The sequence below is a fragment of the Cricetulus griseus genome, chromosome 5, assembly GCF_003668045.3.
Source record: "Cricetulus griseus strain 17A/GY chromosome 5, alternate assembly CriGri-PICRH-1.0, whole genome shotgun sequence".
Lineage (NCBI taxonomy): Eukaryota > Metazoa > Chordata > Mammalia > Rodentia > Cricetidae > Cricetulus > Cricetulus griseus.
The window spans coordinates 26,527,682-26,540,089 of NC_048598.1; the positions used below are offsets into that span (position 1 = coordinate 26,527,682).

The 12,408-nt window shown below is 37.5% G+C and overlaps 1 protein-coding gene and 1 pseudogene across 12 annotated transcripts in view; one reads left to right on the forward strand and one right to left on the reverse strand.

Annotated features, from left to right (window-relative positions):
• Positions 1-12,408, forward strand: part of Pou2f1 (POU class 2 homeobox 1) — a 136,841-nt gene that overhangs the window by 59,240 nt on the left and 65,193 nt on the right. For 3 of the 12 annotated variants that reach the window (XM_035444896.1, XM_027417119.2, XM_027417120.2), the window contains one exon: positions 4,280-4,374. The exons of 8 other annotated variants lie outside the window; for them this stretch is intronic. Coding sequence is in view for 1 of the 4 variants with exons in the window: in XM_027417117.2 (XP_027272918.1) it covers positions 12,241-12,268 (28 nt within the window). In the remaining 3 variants the exon portion in view is untranslated. Of the gene's footprint in view, positions 1-4,279; positions 4,375-11,385; positions 12,269-12,408 lie in introns of those variants that run through there. One more of the 12 variants, XM_027417117.2, reaches the window with a different exon arrangement.
• On the reverse strand, positions 6,167-7,434 carry LOC100771584 (annotated as a pseudogene).

Sequence of the window (12,408 nt, forward strand, 5' to 3'; positions counted from 1 at the left end):
CCGGGGCGACTTAGCTTCTGTGTGGCTAAGCGCCCCGAGCCAAGGGAGAGGTGCCTTTTTATAGAAAAAAACACAAGCGAGGAACAGGGATTCTATTGGATGGTTCAAATGAGGCACAGAGCCATTCCAGATCAGCATATTCTCAAGGTCTGGTGTCTGGTACAACAGACTTGATTCCTCCCTCCGCGCCCAGGTGGCTGACCTTGGGACGAAGGTTCCCCAACGGGGGGGGGCGTGGGGGCGAGGGGTGCCCTTTTCCCGCTCGGCCCCAGCCCCGGGGCGCGGTGCCAGGGCAGCCCCGCCTGGGTGAACCGGCTTGGGAGGGAAAACGGCAGCCGGGGGAAGTGGAGGCCGGCGGGGGCAGGGACAGCGGGATGAAGGTGAAGCAGGGCGGCTCTGCGGCAGCTCGCCCGCGCTGCACTCTCCAGCACCTGGCCGTATCCTGGCTCTGCCCTGCTCAGTCCCCGACGCACTGCCCTAGGTCAACTGCTCTTCTCAGCCCATCCCGGCTGCTCCAGAGAGAACACCCAGCATCAGCATAGGCGGGGGGAGACAGAGAGGCAGCGGGCCTTTCATCAGTATGTCTGTGAAAACTTTAATGCTACTAGCTTAGCTGTTTTTTGAAGTACTGCCCATTGGAAACATGTAAAGAAATATTTTGCAGTATGTAGAGACAGTATCTAATAGTTTAGATACTGAAAAAAAAGCATACTTTTATATTTTTAAAGAAATCTGTAGTGAAGGATATTAAAGTTTGTGGCTCAGACTTCATACTCATCCCTATATATGTGTTTTCTGTCTTGGAAAATTTGTTCTGGGGGGGTGGGGGGTTCGAGAAAGGGTTTCTCTGTGGCTTTGGTGGCTCTCCTGGAACTCGCTCTTGTAGACCAGGCTGGTCTCGGCTTGCTTCTGCTTCCTGAGTGCTGGGACTAAAGGCATGCACCACCACTGTCTGGAATTTGTTCTTATGAAAGGATAAATAGTTGAGTTTTCTGTCCCGTGTGTGAAGACCTAGATGATTAAAAATGACTTACGAACGATAGTGAATGAAGTTTCATGTGTTTAAAAGATCTTTTTCCTGGAATAATCATAGACTCTTGAGTTATTTGTCATGTGTAGGAAGCAGGCATGCCCAGCCACTGATCCTCTCTATGTTCTTACGACAAGAGGGATACTAACCAACAGACTTAACTTCAGGAGGCCAGGGAGTAGAATTTAATCCTATAATGTGATGTGATTATTTGATGCTGTAAATCAGTGATGCTCACTCACACCTTAGTGTCTATTAGAATCTTCTAGTGTATTAAGATACATTTCTGGAGCCCTCACCCTTAAGAGTTTCTGATTTCGTAGATGTAGAACCCAAGACTTTATATTCCTTATATTTTTGGTTGTGAGCCTAGCCTTTAACGGCTGAGCCACATCTCCAGCCCAAGACTTTATATTTCTAAGTTCTAAGATGGTGCTGACGATAGTACTGGCCTAGCTACTACTTCTCTGACTGCAAACATTTTAATAAGTCCAAAGAATGGTCATTGCACATTAATTTAAGAAAATGGTACACACCATTTAATCGACTTGAAAAAAAAACTGTTAAAGTTTTTCTGCATGTTGTTTATTACATTAAAGAACACCACCTGCCTCAAAAAGTTCACTAAATTTTTTTGTTTTCTTTTTTCAACTTCTTAGTCAAAGCATTTCCCCTAAATTTGATGATTGTCTTCTTCTAATATTTAATAGACTCGTTAGGCCCTGCTTTTAAACTGAAAATCACTTTTGGACTGTTAGAAAATAATACCTTATATTTACTTGATATTTCAAGCAAAGATCGATTTATTTTAAAAAATAATTTTGTTTTTACTCTTTACTGTAAAGATACCATAATTGTTATTTGAACAATTGAAACTTTTAAAACAGTCTGAGGTCAGTACAACCTCTTTAGCATTACCAGCTGTGTCTGTTGCTATGGAAACTCAGCAGGGAGTAACAGGGTTACAGTTGTTAGGACCACACCTGGCTTATTTGCATCCAATTTAAGTTGAGAAAAATTTGAAAAGAATAAAAGGTCTCCCCGTGTGCCAGTGGACCTCCAGAAAGAGCTTGTCAAGTTTCTAGCCTTCAGGGTGGGTGGTTTTTTCTCATTCTTGAGGCTTTTAGTGAATGTGTTGAAGTTCACCTTTGTTCTGTGTATTCACTTGTGTCAATGTTTTGCTATCCTTTTTGTTTAAAGTGCTTTATTATGTTGTTTATCCTTTTTAACATTTAAATGTTCTCATTTTCATAGAAAGCTTAAAGTAGTACATATCAGAAATTTTCAAATAGAAAAAACATCTAAATTTCTTTCATTTGTATTCTATAAGTTTTTGCCACTGTAACAGATTAACAAGAGAAATTTAAGTTGATCTCTCTTTTTCAGCATTAACCCCCCCACACACACACACAAACCCTCAACACCTTAAAGAAAACAGTTTAATAATTTTCATTCCACTCTTGCTAAATGACTGAAATTCCAAGTAAGTTTTGGATTTATAAAATAATTAAGTAGTTTTCTGTGTGTGCTTTTTGTTGTTGTTGTTGTTTTAAAGTTTCCAGCCACACTTAGGGCATTTTTATTATGGCTGACCAGGAGAATAACTATAGGAGAAAACGCTGGAAAACATTTCTAAAGAGTGTGGTAATTAGATGTAGTCTTCATGGTTCAAACTTGAGGCTCTTACAACATGAAAAATAATAAATATTCAGACTTAATCGCTAAGTTTAGTATAGCCTGAATCCATTATTTTCAAAAATTTACTGGGTTTTGTAACTGTTAATACCTAGGCCTTCTCTAAGTTATTTAGCCACCTTGGCAGAGTGAGACTGTCTACATAATGGGAATATTGCCTAGCTATAGAGATTTTATAAGAGCAAATGAAATGACTTACGTTAAAATACTCTGGAATACACCTACATAAATGTCAAGCATATCCTAGACAGATAGGCAAGTATAGTAGCCAATTTTTTTTTCTTATTGCTGTAACAAAGTGCCTGATAGAAAGCAGCATTAGCAAAGAAGGTTGTATTTTAGTTCACAGTTTTAGTTCTATCATGGTGGACAAGGTTTAGCAGCAAGACTGGTTCTCACTATGACAAGAGGGTGAGACTAGGCATCACACTGTGGGAGAGAGGGAAACACTGCTTGTTCAGTTTGCTTTCTTCTTTTTTCCTTTTTTTTTGAGATAGGGTTTCTCTGGCTTTGGAGGCTGTCCTGGAACTAGCTCTTGTAGACCAGGCTGGTCTCGAACTCACAGAGATCTGCCTACCTCTGTCTTCCAAGTGCTGGGATTAAAGGCAAGTACCACCACTACCCGGCTCCTTTTCCTTCTTATTCAGTTTGTGATCCTAATATGTGAGGTGATGCCACCCACATTTCAGTTAAGCCACTCTGAAAGCACCTTCAGAGATATGTTCAGGGGTGTGTTTTCTAGATAACTGTAAGTCCAGTCAAACTGATAATTGGAAATTAACTGTAGTAGCTTAATGTTTTACTGAACATTCTAAGGTACAAAATAAGATAGTTTGAACTAGTTATATATTTGACTTCACATTTTTTTCTAAAATAAAAAATTGTGTATGTGTATGCCTTTGTGTAGTGTATGTGTAAGAGCGTGTGTGTGTGTGTGTGTGTGTGTGTGTGTGTGTGTGTGTGTGTGTGTGTGTGTAAGCGCAAGTGCATATGTGTGCCTTTTGGAGGCCAGAAGATGATGTTAGGTGTTGTCCCCAATCACTTTCTACCTCATATTTTGGAGACAGTCTCTCACTGATTTGTTTCACTGGCTAATCAGCCAGTGAGCTCCAAGAATTCACCTGTCTTTACCCACCCAGGTCACAATTGTAGCTACTTGCATTGACCTATCTATATTCTATTTCCTATATGATCTGATACTTAACATTTGGGGGAGGTGAATACTAAAATTGAAAATGGCCTTTTTGATAGAGGAATACACCTATTAGAGAAAATATTTAGGCAGTTTTTATCTAGCTTCATGAAATACTGACACCTTAAAATACATGCTTCAAGAACTCTAACTTCCTTTTTCCTTCACTAAGGGAAGATTGTAAAATTTGTTTTGTTTTGCTAAGGAGAAATTGGCACACAAGAGATGCCTACCTCAGAGAGCTAAATATGCCCTGCTGACTAATCTAGAGTTCCCATTTTATGTGATTTTTATTCCCTTAAAGTGTTAGGTTATTTTATACAGCTAATTCATTTTTGCCTTTTTTCTTTTTGTATTCTTAGACTGGAAAAGAAGAGATTTCCTGTCTTTCTAATTACCAAACTACTCTGTTTTCAGTGAATCAATTCAAAGAAAGAATGCAGTTTCTCTATACCTGGTAAATATTTTCTATTAAGTAAAACTATTAATTTAGTAGGTTCTGGTAAACCCAGGTGTTTGGTGATTGCCTTTCGTTTTATGGATTGACTTTTAAAATGACTTATCAAATACATAATTTTTCATTTTAACTCTGAAATCTAAGATTTGTCCATGTAATAGGAGTGATGATTGAGATGCCTGTGACCTAGCAAGCAATGGAAATAGAGTCAAGTTAGCTCTAGCATTTAGTATATCATCTGTATTTTATGATAGTAAAATAGTAGCAGTCCCTGGTGTTAGTTTATTAGCATTGTGTGACTATAGTTCTTAGTCTTTAAGACGCATTTATATAATGACTAAAATATTATATCCTTAATGACCTAAGATCAGAGAGATAACAAGTAACTTGCTTAAAGAAATCCAGCTAAGTAGTAGAGAACTGAAACAGACTACAGTTCAGAATCTATTTTTTTTTAATTTAATTTTTTCAATTTCCTTAAATACGAAGTAATATGTCTAGAGAATAAAAAGATTGTAATAACATTTCAGGTGGGTTTTTCCTTTTGTTAAAATTTAGGAGTACAGAAGACACTAGTTCTGTGTGATCTTTGTAAAATACTTCACCTACACTGACAACACTGTTGGCAGGTCTTCACTGGTGTATTTCTTTGAAGTGTTTACACAAACTATTGAGTGTTATTGTGCATGTTTGCTGATGACATTTCCAATATAAATAAGAAGTGTAAGAGTAGAGAAAAGATGGAAAAAGAAGAGAGAGAGAGAGCACACACACACACACACACACACACACACACACACAAAATTTGGTCCTTTTTGTTTTGGATGATCAAGTTGCATTCTTCATCAGTTTTTGGCAACTTGAAATATTTGTTGGTTGTTGTAATACTCTGAAATTTTTCTTCCTGGTATTGTCATAGAGTACCCACTTGGATGGAAAGATATCTTTGTCTTTGTTTACAGTTTTAAGTGTTTAGAATAGAATACATTATTTCAGGATTAAAACATAAGAAAAGGAAAAAGCACCTTGTTCTTCAAATATGTTCCAGTAGCCTTAGTCTTAAAACTTTTTACCATGTACAACAAACATGCTTTCTGGCTTATGATTAATTAATGCCTAATTAAAAAAACAGAAATATTCAAGAATATCCACTTGCGTTTTCTTGACAGCATTATTGAGTATTTATTAAATGATTTTAATACCAAAATTATATTTTATGAACCCTTGTTTTAAAATATTCTCATTTTAAGGATACCCTTATATCACAACCCTTATCCCACAAACCCCATTTTTTTAAATAAGCAAGTTTAAAGTTCAGAAACTGTGTTAGGTTTTTATGGCTGCTGTAACAAAATACCATAAATGCAGCATTTTAAACAGTAGGAACTTAATGCCTTGTAGTTCCAGAGGTTATAAGTCAAGCATAAGATGCTAGCAATGTTGGCTTCTTGTGAGGGCTGTGAGGAGAGAATCTGTCCACATCTCTCTTACCTTCCTTTTGTGTTATTTCTGTTCAAATTTCCCTCTTTTTAAAGACAATAACACTAATGACTTGGTCTTGTTTGTTTGGTTTTGATGCCAGTGCTAAGTTCATTTATTCTAGGCAAGCTCTCTACCATTGAACTGTATTCCCAACCCAATCAATTTTATCTTAATATGATTATTTTCAAAGGCCCTATTTCTAAATTAGGTTGTTTTTGCTGGCACAAATACAAATCCATAGCAGATAGTAACTCCTTCATTCAGTTTCCTCCCCACCCCTTCCTATGGCACCCATTTTAAATAGCTTTATTTAAGGCGTTACATTTCCACTTAAGATGCAGTGCTTATAAAGTGTAATGTTATTTCTTCCTGTTACATGGTCAAGTATTAACAATATATAAAAGCTTATTGTAGCAACTCTAACTTTAAAACTGCCATGGAACTTGCTAAATTTGGGTCCTTCATGCTCCATCTCTACTTGGACTGACTTAACCCTTTTCATGGTGGGCCCTGAAGAAGCACCACCAGAGATAGGAGCTCTCCCACCAGGGAAGCCCCCAAGCATTCCACCTGGCATGCCACCAGTCCTCTGGTACAGCTTGGTAATGATGGGGTAATGGTTGCAGACTTTCTGCAGTTCTTTCTGCTTGTGTTTAGCTCCTACCTTCTCTGCAGTCTGATGATTATCTAGCTTACTGATGACTTCATTACCCTTGTCTAGAATCTTCTGTTTGTCCTCATTGATATTGCGTTGAAGTTTCTCATCTTAAACTATTGCACTTATGTTGACTACTTAGGAGGACTCCAGTGAATTCTTGGTAATGCTTTATCTCTCTGCCTTTTCCCTCTTCAGCGTTGTTCTTCTAAGTTTTCTGAACAATACGCTTATTGTCTTACTTGCTCAAGAGGCCCTTGTCATCAATGATGGTGATCTTGTTCTCCTTTCTTGTGCTCTTATCTACAGTAGAAACATTGAGGATGCCATTGGCATCAGTGTCAAAAGTGACTTAAGTCTGAGAAATACTTACTGCAGCGTACAGAAGGTATGCCTGTGAGTTCAAATTTTCCAAGCAGGTTGTTTTCATTGGTCATGGCTCTTTCACGTTGAAATACCGGAATGAGCATGCCCACTGGCTGTTAGACGAGTGGTGAAGATCTGTGTCTGGTTGGTAGCAGTGGTGATACTGAGCTTGATGAGGACATTCATGACTCTACAATACTAAGGGGAAGAGGAGTAACATCCAAGAGCGCCAAATCCTGAACATCTCACAATTGTGTCTAGATAGAGCTGTCTGTCTCCAGTCAGCCAGCTGGAAAGCTGCTCTGTAAAGCCAGAGCTTTAGCAGGATAATGCTTGTATTCAGTTATTTTCCACTGAAGAAGTCTTGCCAAAGCTTCTGAATCTTGAATTGCGGTAGAACCAGCAGGACAATATCATGAACCTGTGACTTACCTAGTTTAGCATCTCAAAGGGCCTTTCCACAGGATCAGAGTGCCACAGAACAGGACAGCATTCAGTTCTTCAAATTCAGTGTGGATAAAGGAGGCATAGTAGATTCTGTCAGTCTCATTACTCATTTTTATTTAGCTTGTCCAGATTATGCAGAATTTAGTGAGAAATTTTTTAAGTTGTTTTCTTTTTCACATTCATTTCCCCCCTTTCCTAGTGCAGGGCTTTGTTTATGTTAGGCAGGTACCATTGAGCTACGTCTCCATGATTTAAAGTTTAAAACATATCAGCTAGTTTCTTTGGAACCCTGGATTTTTATTCATCCATCCATCCATCCATCCATCCATCCATCCATCCATCCATCCATCCATCCATTTTATTATGCAGTGTTCTGCCTGCATGTGTCCCTGCAGGCCAGAAGAGGGCACCTGACTACATTACAGATGGTTGTGAGCCACCAAGTGGTTGCTGGGAATTGAACTCAGGACCTCTGGAAGATCTGGCAGTGCTCTTAACCACTGAGCCATCTCTCCATGCTCTGGATTTTTTTTTTTTTTTTTTTTTTTTTTTTTTTTTTTTTTTTTTTTTTTTTTGATCAGTAGTTTTAAACCTGTGGGCCGTGACCTCCCACACGTGTCACATGTAAGATATTTATATTACGATTCATAACAGTAGCAAAATTACAGTTATGAAGTAACAATGAAAGAATTTTATGGTTGGGACTCACCACAACATAAGGAACTGTATTAAAGGACCAGCACTAGGAAGGTTGAGAACCACTGTAATGACATATATATATGAGATGTCTGGATGTCATATGTCTTCATTTCTGTTCCACGTGCCTAAAAAAAAAAAAAAGGAGATATATTAAAGTTATGCTTATTTTTATATGTTATTCTTGATTTATTTTTATGTGTATGAATGTTTTTGCCTGCATTATGTGTATGCACCATCTGCTTGTCTCGTGCCTATGAAGGCCAGAAAATGGCATTAGATCCCCCAGAAACTGGAGTTAGAAGTGGTTGTGAGCTGCTATGTGAGTGCTGAGAACTGAACCTGGGTCTTATGCAAGATCAGCATTGTTCTTAACCAATAAGACTTCTTTCCAGACTGTAATTCTAATTCAATATTTTAGAGTTCATTTTGTTTTATTCTTGTTTTTAGGGTTTAAATTCTCTTTTCTAACAATGACAACTTAGCTCAGTTTATTTATTAGATTAACCTTCCTCTATGTAACCAATTTCCTGATTACTACTCTCCTCTTGAGTAAGTGCAGATGCCTGCCTTGTTCTCGAGCTGAATTATGAAGAAAAAAAAAGAGAATTTATTATTTATGGCAAATGGTAAATGTCCAGATTGGCTCTATCTTTGGTTCATTTGATTTCTCTATTATTTTTAATTTGAAAAAAAATGTTTCATGTTAGTAGAAACTCTCTATTATTGATGGTTTCCCTAGAAGATGAACAGGTGGACATAAATGATTTAGTTAGGAAGAACACAACACAACCTTAATTTACTCATACAGACAAAGGTTATCTAAAATAAAAACTATAATTTGATTACTGTTGCTTTTCTTTTCTGATGACACTTAGACTAGCATAAAACTTTTAAGCACAAGTTACTTTGCAGTTATGCTGAAAATAAATTTTGAAGCATGAAAATTCTTCTCTCCTTTTAGGAAAAAAAAGGGAACAAATATTAGGTATTGTATTAGTTTCTTTTCTACTTCTGTGATTACAGTACCCAGACTAAAGCAACTTAATTGACCTATACAGTTGTGGGGGTGAGGGGTGGGAGGCAGGCAAGCATGATAGTGGGAGCTTGAGGTTGCCCAGTCAGGAAGCAGAGTAAGAAGATGTGGTACTTGTCTACAAAATCTCAAAGCCCCCACTCCACCCTACCCCATGTCTAACAAAGCTCCACCCTCTAAATGCTTCATAGCCTTTCCAAATAGTGCCACCATCTGGGGGGAAAGTATTCAAACACATAATCTTATGGGGTACTTTTCAAATTAAAATCCCAACAATGACAAATCTTCTAATCCTCCCCAAACAGTTTTACATATAGTATTATTCCCTGTCCTTTCCATAAACCCTCTTTCCCCATCTCATATTTCCAGTTCAGCTCATCCCCCCCAAAAAAAGTTGTTAATTAATGAAGTATTTATTAACCTCTTTTGTAATGGCATCTATAGGCTACTAATCAAATCCTAACCCAGGTGTTAGGTTTAATGGAGTTAATTTATGCTGATCTTATAGCTTTTACCCCCTAAGCTGTTGTCTTTTGGTTTAGTTTTAAACTTAGAGGTTCTTAGTTGATATATCAGAGGACCAAATAGTGTGTACATTTGACTCTGATAGAAGTTATCTGACCTTTTCTTTTGGATATAAATGGTCCATGTTGGGGAGTATAAGGGGCTGCTGTTTTGGTATATATATTTTACCATATTAATTAACAATTAATACAAAATGTATACCAATAAGAAAGTCTTGGCTGAATATTTGATACAGCAAAATATAATGCTTTTTCAACATTTTCCAGGGTTGATCAGCAGTCATTGTTGAGAATGCCACTTCCACCAGTGTGGAAAATGGCAGAAGTAGGTTTAGGTCCATTTCAGATATTGTTGGAATTAATATCCTAATACCAAGGCAAACTTCATTTAATAATTTATGAAACTCAGATCATTAATTCAAAAGCATTCTTCAAATCAAACATTCTTAATACAATCCAAAGATACAGTGTTATTTCCAAACGTTTTTTAAAATGTGTATGCTTGCATAGATTTATATACACCATGTGCGTGTAGGTGCCTAAGAAGGCCAGAGAGGGCATTTGATTCTCTGGAACTGGAATTACAGATAATTAGGAGCCACCTGATTTAGGTTCTGGGAACTGAACCTGGCTCCTTTGCTAGAGCTGAGCCATCTCTCTGGCCCCAAAGATTCTGTAATTTGATACTTATGTACTAATGTAGAAAAATACTAAGTCCTGTGTATTTCTACAAGAGCAGAAACCTTTGTAAGTACAGTTATCATCTGTACTTTAACGCACATTAGTCTTGAATCTGAGCCAAGGTATCTCAAGCAGAATTGGTTGACATTGACTCTGGGTAGTATGATAGCATGTGCAGTGCAGTGCCGTGCACAATGTTCATATGGTCTGTACAGAGCCAAGGCTATAGTGAAGTTGTAAAATATAACTCTGGATAAATACTGACAGTAATATCCTGTTTATTACACACATCTTTATTTCATATCATTTTAAAAATCAGACATCTAAAATGCTTGAAGATAAGTGACAAAACAGGTTATTAATGAGAGGATACTCTTAAGAACTCAAATTTTATCTGATGTATTATTTGTATACACTTAATTTTAAGCAGTGTCTTTGCTACCTATTATCGGTATCATTTTTCAGTACTGAAACAAGCCACTTTAGTCTTCTGCTTTTGTCTTTTTTTTTTTTCCTTCTCTCCCTTCCTTCCTCCCCCTACCCTTCAGTTCTCTGAATGTGTAACTCATCCTTAATGTGCAGGTCTTAAAAGAACTTGGATCTTGATGTCAGCAAAATGTGGTTTGAAATCCTGGCTCCAAATTATTAATGTGCCATTGAGTAAAAAGTTCTTTAATTTTCTATGTCTTACTTTGCAATGTTTATATAAATTTCCTGGATTCTTTTTAATGGTCTCTGAAAGGTTGTGATTTAATATCAAACTTTAATAAGCATGTTTAGTAAGGATCTGTATATGAAAGTCACACACACAGAGGTCTATTAAGTGGTATTGCTTAAAAATACTAATTCTGCTGTTACATGGCCCATTTGGGAATGTTGTCTATTCTAAGTAACAAACTATCTTCTCCTTGAGTTTGATTTTGATGTAAGCATGTTGCATGTCAGCAGTCAGCTAATGTGCTCTGCTAATTTGATAGTAGAAGAAGATTCATATATAGTGAATATCTGCTCAGATGCTTTTTGTACACTCTCCCCTGTTTTTGCATTTATGCTGTTGTCATGTTTTAAGTAGGACTTTCTCCTGACAGTGTGTGTTAATAACTGGAAAATTCCCTATCAGTAGACTAGCACCATCTTGACAAGCCTGTGTTCTGCTTCTACCTTGCTAATTGTTTCCTTGGGATTATTTGGATTGTGTAGAAAGCCTTTTGCAAATCCTCTTATTACTGAAGTCATTGTTGCCGGCAGGAATAAGATTAAAGGTGCTTAAGTCTGTAGAGTTGTTTCTAATTTGTTCATGTCATTTCAGTGGCATTTTAACAGAACTCTGTCTCCTGTCCCTCCCTTTTCCCCTGGTACTATCTCAAGTTAGGTCCAAGATGCCAGACCATTGGAAGAAATCTCATTTTATCCTCCTAATTATTATGCTGGCACTCGGGAGATAATTTTTCCCTTCATGCACTGCCAATTAATATGCAAATAAGCTGATAAATATTTATGTATTCATTTAAATTATGCAGGGAGTGCTTTCAGTGTATTCTGTAAATGAATTGTTCCTGGACTTCAAAGTGCTAGCTGCTGTGCTAACGAGGAGAGATTTGCATAAGGCCCTAATCACACGCATACTGATTAAGCTTCATTATGGAAACTGCCAGCTGCAATCTTTGTTTCTATTTTATTACAAAAAGGGGAACTTTTCATGCTTCAGTTGCCTTGACAATGTCAGTCCTAGCTGGTAGAAGAGACTAAAACTCCTCTGAGCAACTGAAGTTTCCTTATTCAGTTGAAGATTGCTATGGTGTAACTGAAGTTGTATTTTGCTTCTCTTGTTAATTCACTTTCCACTCCTCCCACCCCTGTTCTCTTAAGAACATAGTACAGATTTGTTAGAAATAGTAGTACCTTCTTTTCCCCCATCCCAAACGATACCTGTTCCTTCTTGCTTTGGACTTTCTGCACCTCCTGAAGATTTTACAGCAATGCTGGACTGCAGTGACTGTGTTCTAGGTGGGTACCAGCACAGTTCTTTTCTTACAGCTTCAATATGGAAATAGCATGTGTGGGATTGACTATGCATAAATGCTCAATCACATATGCAACTAACATGGGGGAGGGGAGGGCTTGGGCAGAGAAGGAGCAAAGCATTT